This window comes from Chelonoidis abingdonii, chromosome 6, assembly GCF_003597395.2.
Source record: "Chelonoidis abingdonii isolate Lonesome George chromosome 6, CheloAbing_2.0, whole genome shotgun sequence".
Classification (NCBI taxonomy): domain Eukaryota; kingdom Metazoa; phylum Chordata; order Testudines; family Testudinidae; genus Chelonoidis; species Chelonoidis abingdonii.
Window position 1 is genome coordinate 48213208 of NC_133774.1, and position 21813 is coordinate 48235020.

General features: G+C 41.4%; 1 protein-coding gene across 1 annotated transcript; it reads right to left on the minus strand.

Moving 5' to 3' along the window:
- Positions 1-5602: 5602 nt before the first annotated feature.
- Positions 5603-21572, minus strand: F2R (coagulation factor II thrombin receptor). The gene is made up of 2 exons (XM_032774362.2): positions 21126-21572; positions 5603-9010 (listed from the first exon to the last, which is right to left on the minus strand). Exons 1-2 carry the CDS (start codon positions 21205-21207, stop codon positions 7791-7793), a joined length of 1302 nt encoding a protein of 433 aa, XP_032630253.1. The 5' UTR covers positions 21208-21572; the 3' UTR covers positions 5603-7790.
- Positions 21573-21813: the final 241 nt, after the last annotated feature.

A 21813-nucleotide genomic window follows, 5' to 3' on the forward strand; every position in this document is an offset into this window, starting at 1 on the left:
AAGCTTCCTTTATAGACTAGCCCCTTTCTAGTCTGGGCCCAGCAATCACTCCCACCCCTGTGGTTACTGTCCTTTGTTCCAGTTTCTTTCCGATATCCTTTGGGGGTGGAAAGGCTATCTCTTGAGCCAGACGAAGACAAAATGGAGGGGTCTCCCAAGACTTTATATAGACTTTCTCTTGTGGGTGAAGACCCCTTCCTCTCTCCTACAGAGTGACCAGACAGCACATGTGAAAAACTGGGATGGGAGTGGGGGGTAATAGGAGCCTATATAAGAAAAAGCCCCCAAAATCGGGACTGTCCCTATAAAATTGGGACATCTGGTCACTCTACTCTCCTATGCAGAATCCAACTCCAAGATGGAGTTTTGGAGTCACATGGGCAAGTCACATGTCCATGCATGATTCAGTTCCTTACAAGCCAGGTCACATTCCCAGGAAAGCTCAGATGTGGCTTCGTATCTCAAAGTTCGTTGTTAAGTGTTTCTTGATTGGGCACTTACTGAGAATAGTCTTTTCTCAGGAAGCTGACCAATTGCTTCACTACAGCCTACTTAAACAAGTATGTAGCCAATATTCATAACTTCGACTACAAAAATGATACATGCATACAAACAGGATGAATATATCCAATAGATCATAACCTTTGCAGAGTTATGTTAGATGGCATATCTAGCACAAAACACATTCCAGTTGTGTTATACTTACACTCACAAGCATATTTCTATAAAGTCTTATGGGCTGCAACGTCATCATTACCAGTCATGGGAAATTGTATGTGTCCCTTTATGTACATAACCTCATTTTTACATCTGAAATGAAAGACAATATCTTCAGCCACTCTCACCATGCTGGACATTGGCTAAATACTGACATAGAGGGAAAGTCTCACCTACTTCACATGTTTTCATAGTGTGGACCACATCGAGAGAAAGAGCGTGAGTATCTCTTGGACACAGACCATTTCCCTTCCTAATCACAAAGACGCACACTCACTCTGCCTCATGGCAATTTAATAATATTTCTGTGGTAGCCACAGCAATTGTTCACCAGAAAAAGTAATATTAAGGAAGACTTCAAAGTAGTTTCAGCTTTTTTAAAAGCAAGAGGCGAGCCAGCAACACGTGACCAGCATGTGCTCCACAAATGGGTCAGGGAATCACTGACACCACCATTTCCAATAGCTCCTGGGTTTTCCTTTGTCATCTTCCAACTAAATACTAACCAGGCTCATCCCTGTTCTGCTGGTAAAATCTAATGACATCAAAGCTCAACATACTGCCATAGGCCAGTCCTTAAATATAAACTGTTGCACAAGCCTTTGGCTCCTAAATCTCTATTACATGCCTTGGGAATTAGATTTACAGTAATCTATCAAACACAGCTTTGTCTGCTAGGGACTTATGTCAGAAACAACCCATTTAAGAAAAAGGGGGGATAAGGGTAAATTGGAGATGAATGAGATGTTGTCACTTATTCTTTGCTTTTGATTAAGCCCACATTGAAATATGATCACGTGGCATGAAACATAGCAACAGGCATGGGTGGCAAGTTTGTAGAAATTTTGGTGGTGCCCAGAACCCACCTCCCCCAACTCTGCCCCCCCAAACTCCACCCCCACCTGCCAAAGGCTCTGGGAAGGAGTTGGGGGGGGGTAGGCCTGGGGGGTGGGTCTGGGGTGCAGGTCCTGGGCTGGGGATTAGGGTGCAGAAGGGCTGCAGGGTGCAGGCTTTTGGATGGAGTTTGGGTGCTGGGTGCAGGCTCCGGGATGGGGCAGAGGGTGGGTGTGCAGGAGGGGCTGAGGGGTGCAGGCTTTGGGACAGAGTTTGGGTGCAGGCTCTGGGCTGGGAGTGGGGGCATAGGAGGGGGTGAGGGATGCAGGCTCTGGGAGGGAGTTTGGCAGTGGGAAGGGGTGTGTGGGAAGGGGGAAGGGGTGCACGCTCTGCGAGGGAGTGGGATAGGAGGGAGTGCTGGGGTGAGGGCTGTGGGGCTGAGGATGAGGGATTCATGATACAGGGGGGCTCAGGGCTGGGCAGAGGATTAGGATGCGGGGGGATGAGGGCTGTGGCTGGGGCAGAGGATTAGGGTGCAGGGGGATGAGGGCTCTGGCTGGGGCTGAGGGGTTTGGGACATTGGAGAGGCTCAGGGCTAGGGCGGAAGGGCAAGGTAAGGGCAGCCTGCCCTGCCATTAGGGGATGGAGGGCACTAGGCCCCAGGAGCTGCTCTGCATAGGAACGTGCTACACCGGCAGCACAAGCAGGCACAGGAGAGGCACCCCCCGCTTTCTTTTAGGCAGGGACGCGGTGGGGCAAGGGGGAAGGCCCGCGGGGGCCGGGGCCCAATCCAGGCAGGGACGGGGGAAGACCCAGCTCCCAAATATTGCTGAAGCAGGGCCCTCAGCCCTGAATATTCCTGGTGCTCGGGCACCTTGAGCCCATATAACCTGCCGCCTATGGCAACAGAGCGCGCGTTTCATGAACGTAGCTATAATTACAAAACATTACCCAAAAAGGGTGAAGAACTGTTCTGAGACTTGATATGAAGCTGCATCGGCAACGGGATTCACCAATAATGTTCAGATTTCTGGAAAGAGTCCCCACTGGAGCCAATATTATGATCTATATAGGATTTGCCATAGGACTATAGTTTAGCAAATAAAAATTAATCTGACAAAATACACGTAGAAAGAGAAAAAGTAAGGTATGAAGATAGTTATGACTCATTATTAAAGGTCACACCAGACTGCGTTATTTACAGTATTGGTGCAAAAGTTTATATACATTTGCTATGCAAGTGCATTATCATTTGCTATCCATTATATTCTGTATTGTGCTATTTGATAGCTGAATAAACTAACCACCTCTGATGTTTAGAGGAGGTTATCATTAAAGGGCTTGCTGGAATCAGGTGTGAAGCTGCAGTGTTTCAGTAAGACACAGTAAAGAAAAGTTGCAGGCACTATTGAAAATCCCCCCCCCCCCCCCCGAGTCCCATTTTCAAAAGTGACTTAGACACCAAGTCTCTGACTTGGAATGAGACATAGGTTCCTAAGTCCCTTTGAAAAATGGGATTTAGGCACTTTTGAAGATTTTACCCTACATTTGCCAGTTCATTTTTTATTGGTATCTATGGCCCAACCAGGATCTTATGAGCCAAGCAGCAACATTGTGTGTACTTGAAGATTTTGTTTTGTAGAGCCCAGACCACAGCTCCCTACCACAAAAAGTTCCTTTTCACAGCTCTGGGGAGAAGGCAGATCTCTTGGGGATGTCGACAGAGAGAGTCAGGCTCCAGACTGTTGTGGGCGCTTTGTTATTGCTCCCTTTCATGGGTTATGGGGAGCAGACAGCTGTTTTTTTCCCTTGTCTTTCTCACCCCTTTGCCATGAGGCGCTGAGAGAAGTTGCTGATTGGGACATCTATCTAAGATGAGTGGAAGTTACAAGTATAACATCCCATCCATTCGCCATGAATTCACTGGAATTCAGTTCCACACTTGGTCTGCTGTAGCCTGGATTTTCTATTTTCCAGACTGCAAGTGCCTTAGCACCAATCCCAGTATTTGGGGAAGAAGTGGTTGGAAGATTAATTATTTTAGGAATGTCAAGCGATTAATCGCACTGTTAAACAATAATAGAATACCATTTATTTAAATATTTTTGGATGTTTGTTTTCTATATTTTCAAATATATTGATTTCAATTACAACATGGAATACAAAGTTTACAGTGCTCACTTTATATTTATTTTTTATTACAAATATTTGCATTGTAAAAAAAGAAATAGTATTTTTCAATTCACCTAATACAAGTATTATAGTGCAATCTCTATCATGAAAGCTGAACTTATAAATGTAGAATTATGTACAAAAATGCATTAAAAATAAAAATGTAAAATTTTAGAGCCTGCAAGGCCACTCAGTCCTACTTCCTGTTCAGCCAATCGCTCAAGCAAATTTGTTTACATTTGCAGGAGAGAATGCTGTCCACTTCTTGTTTACAATGTCACCTGAAAGTGAGAACAGGCGTTTGCATGGCACTGTTGTAACCGGAATTGCAAGATAGTTATGTGCCAGATCCGCTTACGTTTCTATGTCCCTTCATGCTTCAACCACCATTCCAGGGGATATGCAGCGTCCAGGCTGATAATGGATTCTGCTTGATAACAATCCAAAGCAGTCCAGATTGATGCATGTTCATTTTCATTATCTGAATCAGATGCTACCAACATAAGGTTGATTTTCTTTTTGGTGGTTTGGGTTCTGTAGTTTCCACATCGGAGTGCCGCTCTTTCAAGACTTCTGAAGGCATGCTCCACACCTTGTCCCTCTCAGATTTTGGAAGGCACTTCAGATTTTTAAACCTTGGGTCTAGTGCTGTAGCTATCTTTAGAAATCTCACATTGGTGCCTTCTTTGCGTTTTGTCAAATCTGTAGTAAAAGTGTTCTTAAAATTAACACGTGCTGGGTCATCATGCAAGACTGCTATAACATGAAATATAAGGCAGATTGTGGGTAAAACAGAGCAGGGGATATTAAATTCTCCCCCAGGAGTTCAGTCACAAATGTAATTAACACTTTTTTTTTTAAATGATCACCAGCATGGAAGCATGTCCTCTGAAATGGTGGCTGAAGCATGAAGGGGCATACAAATATTTAGCATATCTGACATGTAAATATCTTCCCATGCCAGCTAAAAAAGTGTCATGGAAATGCCTGTTCTCACTTTCTGATGACATTGTAAATAAGAAGAGGGCAACACTATCTCCTGTAAATGTAAACAAATTTGTTTGTCTTAGCAATTGGCTGAACAAGAAGTAGGACTGAGTGGATTTGTAGGCTCTGAGGATGTACATTGATTTGTTTTTGAGTGCAGTTATGTAACAAAATAAATCTACATTTGTAAATTGCATTTCAACGACAGAGATTGCACTACAGTACTTGTATGAGGTGAATTGAAAAATAATATTTATCATTTTTACAGTGCAAATATTTGTAATAAAAATAATATACACTTTCATTTTAGTTACAACACAGAATATACTATATATGAAAATGTTGACAAACATTTTTGAAATTTTTTTTTGAGTTAGCTGCAATTGATCAAAAGCCCTAATTATTATGCCTGTTGTGGAGCTGTTTTATTTTATTTGCTGGTGCGTACTTATTCCTCTCTGTGTTTGTATATTGAAACAACTATGTAAGAGCACATCATGTGTGGGATGGGCACTTCAGTTTTGTCAAAATAAATCCTTAAGCATGCTAGTGTTAGTTAAAATATCCAGGAATTGGTTTGGGATTGGAACCCATAACATTATATAACACTAATAAAAAAATGTGACTGTAGATGCAGTATCATCCTTGAAGGACAGAATTTCAATACATGTAGTGGATCCATTATACAAAGACACATCTGGGCTGAGGAAACTCCAAAGGATTGTTCTGTAACATTTATATTTGGGAAACCCATAAAGGGTCCAATCCCATATTCGTTGCACACCCAAAATCCTCCCAGATATCAGAAGGAGTTTTGGGTGCTCAAAGAACGCATGGCTGGACTCATGTATAGAAATCTTATTGCATTGTGGAGTCAATCACACACATCAGAGGAAGTTTACATGTTTATTATTAGTTCATAGTAACTGAAGTTCCAAAGTATTAAAAAAAATTAAACAGTTATGTCCTGTATCATATTACAATTTCCATGAAGTGATAAAGTATGGATTAGTCTATTTGATTAATCCAGGGAATTATAAGGTAACATACAAAAATCCTAAATATTTACAGATTTTACTTGTCTGTAAAACTACACTGTTAGAAAAGCATGCAGCTTCGTAAAATACAGTTGAATTGGTGTTGTTTGAGGAAATGTTTAGTTTCATGTGCATTTTACCCAAAGACAGACTGAAAGGAAGAAAACAGAATTCCCATTATGATGACAAGCCATTTCCAAAATACATTTCCTTCCCTTTCAGCATTTACTTCTTCACCTACTGAAGCTGAATAAACAGACTTCTGAACTTCTAAAAATGAACCAGCGTCAAACAAAACATTAGGATACTGAAACAGATGTCCAATTAACAAGTGGTAAAGTGAAGAAGCAATCCCCATCCTCAAGCATGGAAACAGGAAGAGCATATACTTGTTCTGAGTGTGTCAGCTTCAACAATCTGCTTCCTGTGATTTCATAGTGGTGGTGGTATTTTTGTCCTCCCCCTCCTTACATACAGTTAGTTAGTAACCTGAACATTATACCACATGCCATAAAGCTTTAAACTTGTGCTGTGTGGCAAAAGCGTGCATTGAGTACGCAACCCAAATGAAAAGGAATCTGAGCATACCATATAATCCATTAAAAATATAGGGTAGTTGAACAAATAGATTATTATAATTGCTCTTTTAAGACTCAACAATCAGGAGAGGACTAGCACTCAATATTTGCAGCAAAGAAGTTTAACTCCATCTCAAAAAGAAAAAAAAAAGGTAACATAATTTATGTTTGGGCAGGAGTTTGCCATTTTTACAGTACCTGCGGGAAGGTTAAATGTCTTCTCTTCTTTTGTAATGGACAGGGGACTTTATTCACTCTGAATATGGCAAGCTAATGCTGTTTCTTAACAATCCGCAGTAACAAAATTTACATGAACCTCATTGTCACTGTACTGGAAAAGAGAAACCAAATTAAGTCCTATTATCTATACAGTTCATTTTCAGAACAGATGTCCTGTTACTTTTGTGCTATATGCACATAGTAACACTTTAGAGTAAAATGATGCTATACATGCTGGATGAGTTTGGCTCTGGAGCTAAACATTTATAACAAACTTAAAATGAACTATTTTAAAACTGCTCAGACTTGCTCTCATGTGAGACAGAGGACAAACTTCCAAGTGATGAGGCCTACTTGCATACATGAAAAATGCATTGGTAAATTGCAAAACAGTGGATGCAGAGTGGTATATAAAGAGTACAAATGCATGGTAATGCACACAGAGCAAAAGCATGTGAAAATGCTGATTTTGAAGGGTCAATTTTTGTGGATGCATATTAACATTGACCCTGGGGGAAATTTTGCTCTAATGGTAGCATGGTCTAAACCAGGGACCCTACAAGAGTTTTTTCCAATAGCAAGTTCAGTGATAGTATGTGAGAACTATGAGAAAAAAGGTAGTCCTAGCTGCTGTGAGTTCTTTTATTGGACAAGCTCAGCTGCCAAAACTGGCTTTTGTTTGTTAAAATCCTCTTCATAAACTTCTATGTAAAACTTGGAGAAATGCAGAATACACACTTTGAGGTCCCCAAAAATGCAGAATGATACTCAAAAACTTAATTGTATAGCTAAACCTACAAATAATGACATTGAAAAAACAGCTTGGCTGGTAAACCATTTTCATTTCATTCACAAGATAATGGAGAGATGATTTGATACATTTCACTTATAAGTATAGAAACAATTTTTTGAGGTTAAAATGCTAAAACAGGAAATATTTTACAGAATTTTACAATAGACTGAACTGCAAATCTTAAAAGGGCTTGCCTGGATTTATCTGAAAATAATATCCAACAGCTTTTATAAAAGTTCTTTATATGGCTTCCTCCCACTTCACCTATATACATATAAATACAGATTCCTGTGCTGTGTTTAGAATTATGTATTACTGTAATGAATCTACCCTACTATATGTCTCAATTAAAATCTGCCCAAAATTGTGCAATTCTTGGATATAATAGGGCATTTTTACTGAAGCTGTATAAAAATCTTCAAAGAGTGTATGATGTACATTTATCCAAAAACATTATGTTAACAACTTCTTGTAGACACTGTTACTCACATTACTGGAGCAGGTGTCCCTTCTACTGGTCCTAGCCATTAACTGACCACTGCTGCTACTACTGGTAGGTTCAGGACTCTCTTTACAGCACAAGAGATTGCCAACCTGTCTCTGACACTCAGAGGAAGCATAGTAATAAATCAAAGGATCAATGCAGCAGCTTACACTGCTGATACAAGCACAGAGGAGATAGGCAAAATAGATGTATTCTAACTGGTGGTTGTAAGGAAAAGATATGTAATGAATTAATAAAAGGACATTCGTTGGTCCAAAACAAATAATAAAAATAGAGAAAACAGCTGCAGACAAGATTAAAGCACGTGTCTTCTTACTTTGTTTTGCAACAATATTAGAAGAGATAAGACATCGGATGATACACACATAACAGACAGCAGAAATTATTAATGGCACAAAAAAGAAAAGGGAAGAGAAAATGGAGAAGAAATTACGGTAATATCTCTTAAGTTCAGATTCTTTTAGCACATCATGACAGGTTGTAATGTTTAACTCAGATATTTTCATAGTTTGCTCTGTGATGAGAATGGGTATAACACCAACTATGGCTATAAGCCATATGGTAAAGCAGATCAATGAGGCACGCATTGATGTACGCCATGAGAGAGATTGCATAGGATACACCACGGCTAAGAAACGATCAATGCTTATAACAGTCATCAGCAGTATCGAACAGTACATGTTACAGTAGAAGGCAGCGGTGATGAGCCGACACATTTCAGGTCCAAACATCCAGTTGTTTCCAGAAAAATGGTATGCAATCTTAAAAGGAAGCACACTTACAAACAATACATCTGCAGAGGCCAGATTCAGCATGTATATCACAGCTGGCTTTTTAATTTTCATTTTTATCAGGAACACAAGTATTGCTGTAATGTTCAGAGGGAGACTCAGCATAACCACTAAAGTGTACACTGAAGGAACAAAATGAGTCAACCATTGACTAGTCAGGTATCTTTTAGCATTAGGAGAGATGAATCTTGTTTGTGCTTTAGTTTGATTGGCTCTAGACTGCTTAAGATTAGTTAGATTGCTTAATCCTGATCCAACTTCTGAATCACTTTCAGTTTCACTGTCAATGTCTTGAAGAGGTATAGGTTCATAGGCTTCATCTTTGTGATAAGATGCAAAGGTTCTTATCCGGTGTGTGCCATTCCAGGAAGTGGTGTCTGAGAAATATAGAACATGAAGATTAGTAGGCAAGATATTGGCATACTATTTGCAAGCTAGGAAACAATTTACCAAAAGGAAGAATGGTGTTGTGGTTACATCATTGCACTGGGACTCAGGAGATCCATTTTCAATTCCTGGTGCTGCTAGAGATGGCCTATTTGACAAGTCGCTTAATCTCTCTTTGCCCCAGTTACCCATCTGTAAGATTTGAATACTTCCTCTCTCTCCTCCCTTTAGCTGTTCTCTGTTTATACTGTAAGCTCTTTAGGGCAAGGGATTGAAGTGTCCGGATGGTGTGTGTGTGTGTGTGTGTATATATTTGTAGCCATGCTCAATGAGGCCCTGATCTTGGCTGGGGCCTCTAGGTGCCATGGTAATACAATTAATAAATCCTGTTACCCTTTGACTAGCTTTGCTAGAATCTTCCTACAGTTATGTCAGAGGGGTCTAGTGTTTCCTTGATACTCATGCATAAAATTCCCATTAGGAGCAATAATAATGACAGGCACATAGCCAGAAGAGTATTTACCACTGAAATATTAAGTTTAAATTAGGGTGACCAGATGAGAGGGAGAAAATATCGGGACACATGGGCTGGGGGGGTCCACTAGTGGAGCAAAAAAAAAAAAAAAAAAAGCCGAGTGCTGCCGGCGGAGCAAAATGTCGAGACAAATTGCATCCCGACTGATCTTTAGGACAAACACCTAAATATCAGAATGGTCCTGATTTTATTGAGATGTCTGGTCACCCTAGTTTAAATAGGGTCCTGCCACCAAAACAGCTATAAAATTTCAAATGATCAGGATACTTTTGCCTTCTCTGGAAAAATGTCATATAGGTTTCCCCTCCCTTTGTCACTTATATGGAACAAAGAGTCATGCCTTGAATAGTCCCATTCCAATGGAGTAACTTTTACCCTTGTTTTCATCATATGATTGACAAATTCAATTTAAATAATTTTACAACTGTATTTGTTATCAGAAGGGAATGGCTCTGGGGCCTACACAGACTTTTTGTGCATTTGGGAGGATCCTGTGGCACTTTTGAAATATAATGGAGGCATTCAGCAGCATGGTTCAGAGTCTCAGACAGGGAATTAGGAGGCGGTTCTTTGGCAGAATGGGATAGATTTGTAACAAATTATTAATTCCATTTTGTATTGCGCTGAACACGTTTAAGGGCTTGTCTACAGTGGGAAATGGACCAAAACTGCTACTGTGCAATAGCTCCCATGCTAAAAGTGCCTTTTTCTGATTTAGCTTAATCCTCTTTGGAATAAGGCCATGTCTACACTGCAGGTGCTACTGTGGCACAGCTATAGCACTGCAGCTGTGCCACTGTAGCATTGTAGCATATATGCTTCCTACACCGACGGAACGGTTTTTTCTGTCGTTGTAGGTAATCCATCTCTCTAAGCAGTGGTAGCTAGTTCAATGGAAGCATTCTTCCATTGACCTAGCCGCACCTACTCTGGGGATTAAATTGGTATAGCTACAGTGTTCATGGGATGTGAATTTTTCATACCCTTAAGCCCCATAGTTATGCTGATCTAACTTAAGTATAGACCTGGTCTAAGAGTGTCTACACAAGGAGCTATTCTGCAATAGCTATTCTAGTCAATTTTCCCATGTAGAGAAGCCCTAAATTTTGCATGACTCAGTTACTGTCCCACCTCTAAGGAATAATGGCTGTCTGTGCAGGTGGTACCAGCAGGACTGGGGGAGTGGGTTAAAGTGTCCTTGGAGAACACATGGCAAGCAGACATGCCTCTTTAAAACTGGGGTACATGTAAACAGGACGTGCAGGAGAGAGGACCAATAGACTCTGCTCAGCCTGACATGCTGGCAACTTTAGACTCACAGAAGGCTGAGATCAGAGTTGGGGATGGTATCTCTCAGGACTTTTATTGTTTTAAAATATCAATATCTTGTGACTGCTTTCAGAAGTATAGTGTCTGTAGCTAAAAAATTCCTTTGCAAAGCCTGTGTTCCTTGTTTTCCTGCCATGTTGTCCCTGAAGGGATTAAAAACTAGAAGCCCAGGTAATCCATAGCCTCAGAGGGTTCTGGGGAGGCTGTGTAAGCAACTAGGGTTGGGGTTTAGGAGGATTGAAGCAAAGGCATTGAAGTAAAGGCAGAACCACAGATTCCAATAGCACTTCTGTGCAACAACTTTCAATCTTTTCACTTTATTTTTAAAGCTTAGTCAAGGTGGCTGGATGGCCTTGAAAAATAACTGCTCTAAATTCACCAGTTCCAATCAGCACAGGCCGGTAAGTTTGAACTATCTGACAATTGTTCTGAGGCCCATGTCAAACATACAGGTGATTTCAGTCCTGTACTTAACCTCTGTCACAAATGACACCCCTGGGTACTGGTCGCAATAGACAGGACAAGGATTATATTTGCATGGGAAAGAAATTAACTTCTCATCCTTAGAGACTGTTCTTCCAGGTCAGGGTTGTGGCACGTATTGTGAAAGACTGTGAAGACACTTCTGGTGTCTGCACTGCACACGTGCTCTATACGTAGAAGACTTCAACTCCACTATTATCAGTACAAAAATTCTTTCTTTCCTGTTTCAAAAACAGAGCACACTGGCCAGTTAAACTGGATTTACAGCTGCTTTGCAACACCAGAGTAGCACAGAGTATTGGTTAATCTGGCCTTAAACCCCACCTCACTGTCCTCCTCATCTCCCTCAACACCAGCAAACAGCAGCATGTAAAGCCCAGGGAAGGAGAGCTATGGCTGTGTGTGAGGTGAGTGGGAGTGTGGGGAGAAGGAATGTGTGGGAGCTTGCTGTAGGGAAGAGGGAAAAGAAAAGCTGTTTTGGGGGAAGGCGGCTGTGTGAGCCAAAACAATGCTACGTGAAGTGGAAACCTGGCGTAGAGGACTAACTCAAGTCCTAATGTCTCTGCCCTTTAAAGGGCTTCTCCTGTGGCCCATCTCAGTTTGCAGTGCATAGAGAAGCCAAGAAAACAGTGCTATGGACAGTTATGGACAGTTTTTCATCCATTGATGTCCAAGCTAGCATGTGGCTGCAGAACCTTTAACAACCACTGACAGTTGGGGCCGGGTCATATACCAATAAGAAGTCTTGACGTGAGTCCAATCTCTTTCACACTACTGATTCATTACAACCAACAGAACTGTAGCATGGAAATTACCAGTAGAGGATGGGTGATGATTGAGTTACCTCAGATGTCTGTAGTTAAGAGCTGACCTGAACAGTTGACCTTGCCCATAATTTATATAACCATTACAATTAAATACAATTGTTAATAGTTTAGCTAATGTATGTAGCGTATATACAAGATTTCAATAAATTTTAAACTACATGGAAAGTTTTAAGAGTTTACAGAACAGATTGTATTGGCTATATCATTCAGGACAAAAAAAGATCAGACAGATCACTTCTTTAAGGATCCATTTTAAATTTAATTTTAACTCTAATTACTTGTTCATTCTCAGAAAATTAATTCTATACTCAAAAAGAACTCTAATTTGGGGGAAACTACAATTTATTCTTCATACAAACAAAGAGGTTTAATTCCTACTTTAAGTGCAAAACTCAGCTCAACCCTATCAACAGACCAGTGCATCCATAATGCATTTTACTGTGTTTAGTACAGAATTTTGACCTGTCTCTCAATCCTGAATTTAAATGGCAGATAGGGAATCTCTGCACTGAAGTCTGTTACAGGGAAGACACTTTGGTCTTGAGCACACAGGTAATGAAATGTTACTATCTTTACGGTATGACTAAAAGGCAGCAGAACTGTACAGAATGCTGCTTTACTCTGCGTGTGTGTGTGTGTGTCTGTGTGTGGGTCACTCTAAATTTAACCTCACTCATTAACCTGGGGGCAGTGATGCCAAATCCAAGTGGAAGTCAGAGGAGGTGGGGACAGATATTCTTACTGGTGGTGTGGACTCTGTTTAAAGTGTCCTAGAGACCAACTGACCCTCCCTTGAGCTGATCAGACTTAATTCAGAGTCCTTGTGTCTGCTCAGTGATTGCCAAAGCTGAAATCACTGATAAGCAGGTCCAGGAGTCTGAATTATAGGCCTGGTGAAAGACAGTGCAACAGCAGCGAGGCTTCCTGCTATCTAGGGCAGGGATAGGCAACCTGTGGCACGCAAACTGATTTTCGGTGGCACTCACACTGCCCAGGTCCTGGCCACAGGTCCGGAGGGCTCTGCATTTTAATTTAATTTTAAATGAAGCTTCTTAAACATTTTTAAACCTTATTTACTTTACATACAACAATAGTTTAGTTATATATTACAGACTTACAGAAAGAGACCTTCTAAAAACGTTAAAATGTATGACTGGCATGCGAAACCTTAAATCCGAGTGAATAAATGAAGACTCGGCACACCACTTCTGAAAGGCTGCCGACTCCTGATCTAGGGAAATCACTGAGAACTGGGCTAAGTGATGGAACCTCAGAGCACACCATTGTGGCTAGAGGTAGAGGTGGCAGCAACAATAGCAGCATGCAGCAGCAGAGATAAACGTGACAGCAGTAGAGGTAAGAGCAAACAGTGGGAGCAACAACAGCAGCAGAAGTATTGCTTGATGCCCCCTTTCAGGAGTGGGAGGTGAACTCATATGAACACACTCCTAAATTCTGGGACTTTGCTGACTTTGGATAACCTTTGTGAGTTGGGTGCAGCAGAGGGAAAGGGGAGTGGGAAGCAAAAGAATACCATCCAAGATACTGTGGGTGGGTGTTTATTTATGGTTTGGATGCTTCTGAATTATTGTTCCAGGATTTTTTCCAATTAGTGCTGAATTCCCTCTCTATTTTAATAAAAGTTGTATTTTGTTATACACAGACTCAGTGCTTGTGAGTGGGGAAGTATTGCTTCTTCGAGGCACCAAGGGGTGTGTTTAATTTTCCCAAATTTCTGGGGTGGGAGCTTTAGTTGGTTCTGTTTGTAATGCTGAGTGGACCTCAGAGATATTGAACATTGTCTTTATTGCTGCTGACACCACCTAGCGAAAAGGTTACAGTGATAATTTGTTAAGCCCTGACAATGTGTGTGGTGCTGTACAAGATAAAAAGGAAAACTGGAAATTCAGAGCAGAAAAAGTTTCATGTCTGCATTTATTTTAAAAGCAGTAGTGCTCAAGCAGAAAAGTGAGGACATTCAGAAGCAGCAAAGAATCCTGTGGCACCTTATAGACTAACAGAAGTTTTGGAGCATGAGGTTTCGTGGGTGAACACCCACTTCGTCAGATGCATGACATCCATCTGACGAAGTGGGTATTCACCCACAAAAGCTCATGCTCCAAAACGTCTGTTAGTCTATAAGGTGCCACAGGATTCTTTGCTGCTTTTACAGATCCAGACTAACAGGACTACACCTCTGATACTTGACATTCAGAAGCTTTCTGAGGCTTGTGACAGCAAAAGGGAGGGAAGGATGAACCCTGACCTGAAGCATGAGGGCTTCACAGAAAAGTGAGGCTATTCAGAAGATTTCCGAGGCTTGTGTCAGCAAGTGGAAAGGGGGAGGGGAGAATGAAAGCTCTTATATCATGTCAGAATAATAATAATAAAAAAAGACTGATGAACCCTGACCTGAAGCATGAGGCCTTCGCAGGATCACCAGGAAACAAAGAACTCTGCATATACAGTGGGATATCAGACACAATGGGATATCACAGCAAAGCTACCAGGAATACAGTAGTTGTACTGAAACCATTTGAAAACTACTTATAAATATATAAAGCTATCCTACTGTTTCCTATCCTATCACATATCTGAGACCAGGGACGGATTGGGGCCCCTCAGGGGGTCATGAGGTTACTACATGGCGGTTTTGAGCTCCACCCCCAAACCCTGCTTCGCCTCAAGCATTTATAATAGCAATAAATTAAAAACATTTTTTTATATTTAAGGGGGGAGGGTCGCACTGAGAGGCTTGCTGTGTGAAATGGGTCACTAGTACAAATGTTTGAGAACCACTGCCTTAGGCAATGAGTTTCAAAAATGGAAAGTTATATGATTTGTCTCTAAAATTTATTTGATCATATTTTATTTTATTATTCTTAATAACATAAATCATCTTTGAGAATTTAAATATTTCAACAGTTACAGTCAAGGCATTATATCACTGAAATAATTATCCTTGCTTTCTCTAGGCTCTTATCCAATTCTTTGGAAGAGGTCACAATCCCTTGATTATCATGACTGTCTGTGATATTATCTTTGCTAATATGACAGGACTGCTAGTCTATAATAAAATGCTTGGGCAATGGAATTAGAAAAGTTTAGTGGCAGCCAGGGGAGGCTCTAGTCATTTCGCCACCCCAAGCACAGCGGCATGCCGCGGGGGGTGCTCTGCTGGTTGCTGGTCCCGCGGCTCCGGTGGACCTTCCGCAGGCGTGCTGGGGCCTGGAGCCACCCCTGGTGGCAGCTGAGAAAGAGTAGGATGAAACATTCCATCTTGCTCTCGCTGCTGTGCAGCTGAAACATTGGTTTATACCAGGGGTAGGCCACCTATGGCACACATGCCGAAGGCAGAACACGAGCTGATTTTCAGTGGCACTCTCACTGCCCTGGTCCTGGCCACCGGTCCGGGGCCTCTGCATTTTAATTTAATTTTAAATGAAGCTTCTTAAACATTTTTAAAAACCTTATTTACTTTACATACAACAATAGTTTAGTTATATATTATAGACTTATAGAAAGAGACCTTCTAAAAATGTTAGAATGTATCACTGGCATGCAAACCCTTAAACTAGAGTGAATAAATGAAGATTTGACACACCACTTCTGAAAGGTTGCCGATCCCTGGTTTATATGGTCATTCCTCGACTTCTAATAGGGACTTTTGTAAGTAAATAAAGCTAAGTAGTATCGGTATGAAATTTCTAGTTGCCAAAACTTGCCTGTGATCTTGGCACAGGTTCTCAAATTGGGATCTGCTGAAGTGATGTACAGGGCTCAAATAAGTATACTCAAAATCCTTTTTATTTATTTATTTAAAAAAACCCACACATTGCACTGTATTCCATAAAGTGCAATATGATGAGTCTAGCAAACAGTGCTGGCCCTCCCAATTAGTATATCAGCCTTTGTTTACACTAGAACTTTATTGACAAAACTTTTGTCATTCAGGGGTGTTACCCGCCTCCCAACCCCAAACAACAAATGTTAATGTTTTACCAATGGAAAGCGCCCGTGTTAACTGCGCTTTGTCAGCAGAAGCACCTTCCTGTGGGGGTGGAATTTTTTTGTAGGGAGGAGAGAGCTCTCCTGCCAACAAACAGCAGCTACACTGCATGGCTTTTAGCTCCAGAGCTGTAGTGGCACAGCCGTGGCCCGTGTCACTAAAAGCTGTGTGGTGCAAACATAGCCTCATTATTTTATTCCATGGAGGGGAGGGGGCAACAAAAACAAAAGCCACACCAAAGCAGCTCTTTACACACGGAGTAGTCTGCAACACAGAAACTGACTGTGATTGTGCTATCTTTGTGATTTTCCCTTTAAATCCACCTCCATGTCTGAAGTGCTACTATTTGAGTATGGCCATATAAGAAGAAGAACAAGACAAGAAAAAGTAAAGACCATAAAAAGGAGACAAAAGTTGGAAGACTCAAAATCACTATTATTATTGACAGTCAGCAGGGAAGGAAGATGACTTTCTACACCTAACACTAATACTTTTCAAACCATCTTGAAAATATACTACCCCAAACCCAAGATCTACTTGCTCAACCTATATTACAGTAGTTAATTATGAAAAAAACTAATATGTTACTCATCCATCAAACACACTAAAAAAATACTTGCCCTCGGCAAGTTGAATTTTCAAGACTCTGTAACAGACAAAGTTTTTAGAGGGAAGCAGATGAATATATCTAATAAGTATAAAACAATTTAATTTTTCTAAATTTTTCATTTATTTATCTGTTAAAATAGTAAAAACTCTCATTTTTAAACTTTTCTTACTAATTACGATCCTTGCTTAAAATCATCCTTTGAACGAAAGTTTTCAGTTGAAAACATCTGAGAATTACCTTTTCAGCTATATCAAAGTTAAGTTCTTGAACTCTTCCCACCAGTTCTCTGGACTGACTTCATTTAAGTATATGTATGCATTTTTTTCAAGTTAACTTCCCTTTTTATGAAAAGCATTGTATTTGCAGCACTGGAAATCGATCCAGTTCATCCACAGAACAAGTACATCACACGCAGTACAAACGTCCTCACTTTGCCACACCAGTATACTTATAACCTGTTCAGAACAGATCCTTCTCCAAAGATGGAAGGGTAATTCAGTCTCCAGTCTCCAAGATTAATTTCTTGGCCTGACTGCCAGAATCTGAAGAAGAGCTCCGTGAAGCTCAAAAGCACAGCAGTTGGCCCAGTAAAAGATAATACCTCATCCACTTTGTGACTTTCATACAAATTTGTAAGCTATTTATATGGTGCCATAAATGTGCATGGCACTTTATAGATAAAGACAAACTCCATACCCTAAGGAATTCACAATCTGTGCTAGCTATAATAATGTTTTTTGTGATGTGGAAACCTGAACACTGTGGCAGTTAACTACCTCATTTTACACAGGTGACTGAACAATCGTTAGCTCCTCAAGAGTGACTTTTGATCACTACTGCCCACAGCTGCATTCATACCTGTGGCCTCTTGGTGAAAGGCTCTATGCACTTTTACCAGCCCCCATGGTATTATTGCATTGATTAACATAGTCAATATGTACATAACTAATTCTTTGGCAATTTAGTAGTATACACAAACAAAATAAGAAAGTTCAAAGGTCTGGGTGAAATATAGTTCTGTATGACAGAAGAAAGAGGGTTGCTTTCGTAACAGGAAACAGCATTCCTTCTGTTTCCTGTTCTGAGAAATGGTAACCGTTTAATGATTTCTGTTTAGTGGGACAAAAAGGCTAAAGTTTTTCCATGTAACTGGATAACTACCCTTTTTATTCTGTAAACTGTAGCATTATAATTCTCTTTATAAGATACAATAAATAAGAATTATACATTTTTCTATTCCATGAATGCCCTTTAACAGTCAAACGGCTGCAATTGCGAGAACACAATTTATACCTTTTATGGAGGGAGTTACATGAACACACCTTTATTGTTTCTGTAAAGTGAAAAGCAACATTCAATAATATATTTTTATACTGGCATTACTTAGCATAGATTTTAACTAAAATTCTCTTAAGTTTATACCATTCAGTGGCAATCTAAAGATCCTATATTGGAAAGTTAGTCATAAAAATATAACAAACACCTTCCAGGGAAAATATAATTTAAAAAATGTCATGCAGTAAATACCTTGTTGTACAGCTTCCATTTATCACATATTCATGAAGCACTAGTTGAATCAAAGTCTAATTAATTTTGTTCACAGCATAGCTCTGACATTGTCAAAATCTAACAATGGTTTAGACCTATGTAATTTAAAATATAGTTTAAAACAGTTTTCTATTACTGTTGAAACATGTCTGATGTATATTAAACTTATATCTATAAAACTATGCTTTAAAAATAGCATTCATTCCTATTTCCATCATACAGGTGATGATAGAAGTATACAGAAAACTGGTAATGCATATCATCCTAAAAACTAACAAACTCTATCCTAATCTTATCCTAAAACAGTAAATTTAAACTTAAATTATATTAACTAAATGTTTCAATCTCAAGGTAAAATGAGATCTAAATTCATAATAAACGCTTTTCAAACATGCAAAACATACACACACACACATCCCTCCATGAATCAAATTTTCATTGATGACAAGAATTGGTTAAGTACTCCTATTGCCATATTTGCAACTGACAATTTGATGCAGTGTCATCCACATACAGGTACAGTTTCAGTGGAAAAACTTTTGCTACTAGCAATGGTCATTTATTTTCTGTCAATATATTATTTATTTTCTGTCAGTGAAAACTGGTTTTTTTTTAATTTAAAAGTTCTGTTATACTGTTTGCAACTCAGATAGGGTAGCATGGATGCAGAAACTAGGAAGTGGAACTGATTAGTCTGTCTTTATTGGCCAAGTTGAATAGAGAATCAAAAGTAAACAGCACACGTTTTTAATTTAAAGAAATTAAATTTGTGCCAACACCATTTTACGGAAAATGTCTTTCCATCTGTAAATCTGAAAATCCTTTAACAAGGTAGTTAAGCAATATTATTCACATTTTATAGAATAATAGATGTGTAGAACTGGAAGGACATCAATGGGTCATATAGTCCAGACCCCTGCACTCAGGGCAGGGCTAAATAATAACTAGACCATTCCTGACAGGTGTTTAGAACATAAGAACAGCTATACTGGGTCAGACCAAAGGTCTATCTAGCCCAATATCCTGTCTTCTGACAGTGGCCAATGCCAGGTGCTTCAGAGGGAATGAACAAAACAGGTAATCATCAAGTGATCCATCTCCTGTTGCCCATTCCCTGCTTCTGGCAAAACCGAGGCTAGGGTTTTGTCTAACCTGTTCTTAAAAGACTCCTCAGTGATGAAAATTCCACAGCCTCTCTAGGCAATTTGTGGCAGTGCTTAACAAGCCTGATGGTTAGGAAATTTTTCCTAATGTCCAACCTAAACCTCCCTTGCTGCAATTTAAGCCCATTTCTTCTTGTCCTGTCTTCAGAGGTTAAGGAGATCAATTTTTCACCCTCTTCTTTATAACAACCTTTTATGTACTTGAAAGTTGTTACATTCCTCTCCAGTCTTCTCTTCTCCAGACTAAACAAATCCAGTTTTTTTAATCTTTCAACATGGGTCAAGTTTACTAGATCTTCAATAATTTTTGCTGCTTTCCCCTGTCCTCATCTTTCCTGAAATGTGGTGCCCAGAACTGGATGCAATACTTCCAGTTGAGGGCTTATCCAGGCAGATTAGAGTGGAAGAATTACTTCTCACATTTTGCTTATAACATTCCTGCTGATACAGCCCAGAATGAAGTTTGCTTTTTTCCCCAACAGCCTTACACTGTTGACTCATATTTAGCTTGTGATCCCATATAACTTCCAGATCCCTTTTCCCAATACTCCTTCCTACGCAGTAATTTCCCATTTTGTATGTGTGAAGTTGATCGTTCCTTTCTAAGTGGGGCATTTTGCATGTGTCCGTATTGAATTTCATCCTATTTACTTCAGTTCTCCAGATCATTTTGAATTTTAATCCTATCCTCCTGAAACTGAAGTTCAGGGAAATTAAAGACTTAAGTTACACAAAGAGTCAGTAATAGAGCCAGGAACAATATTCAGGTCTACTTTGACTCCCCAGTCCACTGTTAAGGAGATATTTATTGTCTGCAGCAGTTTTGCAGCCTTGTGTTTCTCCAGGACATTAGGGTAGGGTGACCAGATGTCCCGATTTTATAGGGACAGTTCCGATGTTTGGGTCTTTTTCTTATATAGGCTCTTATTACCCCCCACCCTCTGTCTCGATTTTTCACATTTGCTGTCTGGTCACCCTACATTAGGGAGACAAGGTGTGTTACTGGGCCAACCTCTGTTGGTAATTTTCCCACACCCGAAGAAGAACTCTGTGTAGTTCCAAACTTCTCTCTCATCAACAGCAGCGGGTCCCCTAAAAGATTTAAACTCCCCCACGTTGTCTCTCCAAAGTGGTGGGGTAACGCAGCTAAGCACAGTCTAACCTCATCGTCCCTTAAAGAAGCAAACCCTCCTGATGTCTGTGGGGAGAGGCGGGCATTCATTCTAGTCATTATTAAATGGGCTGGTTCCGGAGGCGCTAGGCGCGATGCTAGGAGAAATGGAGGGGAAGCCAGGAAAGGAAGCCATGGCTCTGACGAGCTGTGTTGGATGCACGAGCGGGCAGAGCTCCCTTGGCTGCAGGCGCTCAGGGAAATCCTGCCCAGTTCCTATCACTGCAGCCCCAGCAAATCCCGCTCCCTACTGCCCGGGGGTTGGTTACTACAGGGGAGCCCTCCCCCCGGCGAGCCCTGCAGCTCTCGGGTCAGTCCCGCCGCCCCCATCATCGGGGGTCAGCGCCGCGCTCCTCGCCCCGCGGGCTCGCTCGCAGCTGGGGGGCCCGACCCGGCCCGGAAGGTGAGGGATGCGCGGCGCGGGACTCACCGTTCGCTGGCGCGGAGAAGGCGAGCAGGGGGCCGAGCAGGGCGAGCCCGCCGAGTAGCAGCAGCGGCAGCTGCCTCCCCATGGCTGCCTCGCCCGCCGGGCCCGGGCTCTGCGCGCTGTCGCGTCGCCCTTTTCTCAGTAGGAAACAGAGTGCGGCTGCCGGCGGGGAGGGGGTTATAAGCGGCCCCGCAGGCGGCGGAAGGCAGAGCGGCTGAGGCGGCGGCGGTCGCTCCCTCTGTCACAGCCGCAGACGGCAGAGCCCCGCTCCCCTCCGTCCCCCTGGCGGGACGTGCGTGTAACAGGCTTCACGGCTGCCTGCTCTGGCGTCCTGGGGAAGCCCCTGCCACTGCCCCGCCGGCTAACCCCGGGGCCCCAGGGAGAGGGGGAAGGAAGGGAAGCGCCACCTGCGTGTCCTCACCCTGCTCCCGAGAGTCCCTCAGTGCGGGAAAGGACACAGCTGAAGCAGGATATAAACTCCGCTCAGGGAAGGGAATTTTCTGGCCCTCCCAGCCCAGAGCTGAGCCCTTCTGTGCCCACAAGCACCCAGCAAAGCCAAAATGAAATGATCGGATGCTCAGTGGAGCTCTGGGGTACTTGGCTGGCAATGGTGGTGACATACCCCTGACTGGGGAGATTTCAACATTCATGTTAACCCTGAACCTTCTCACTTACCCCTCTTGCACAGGTC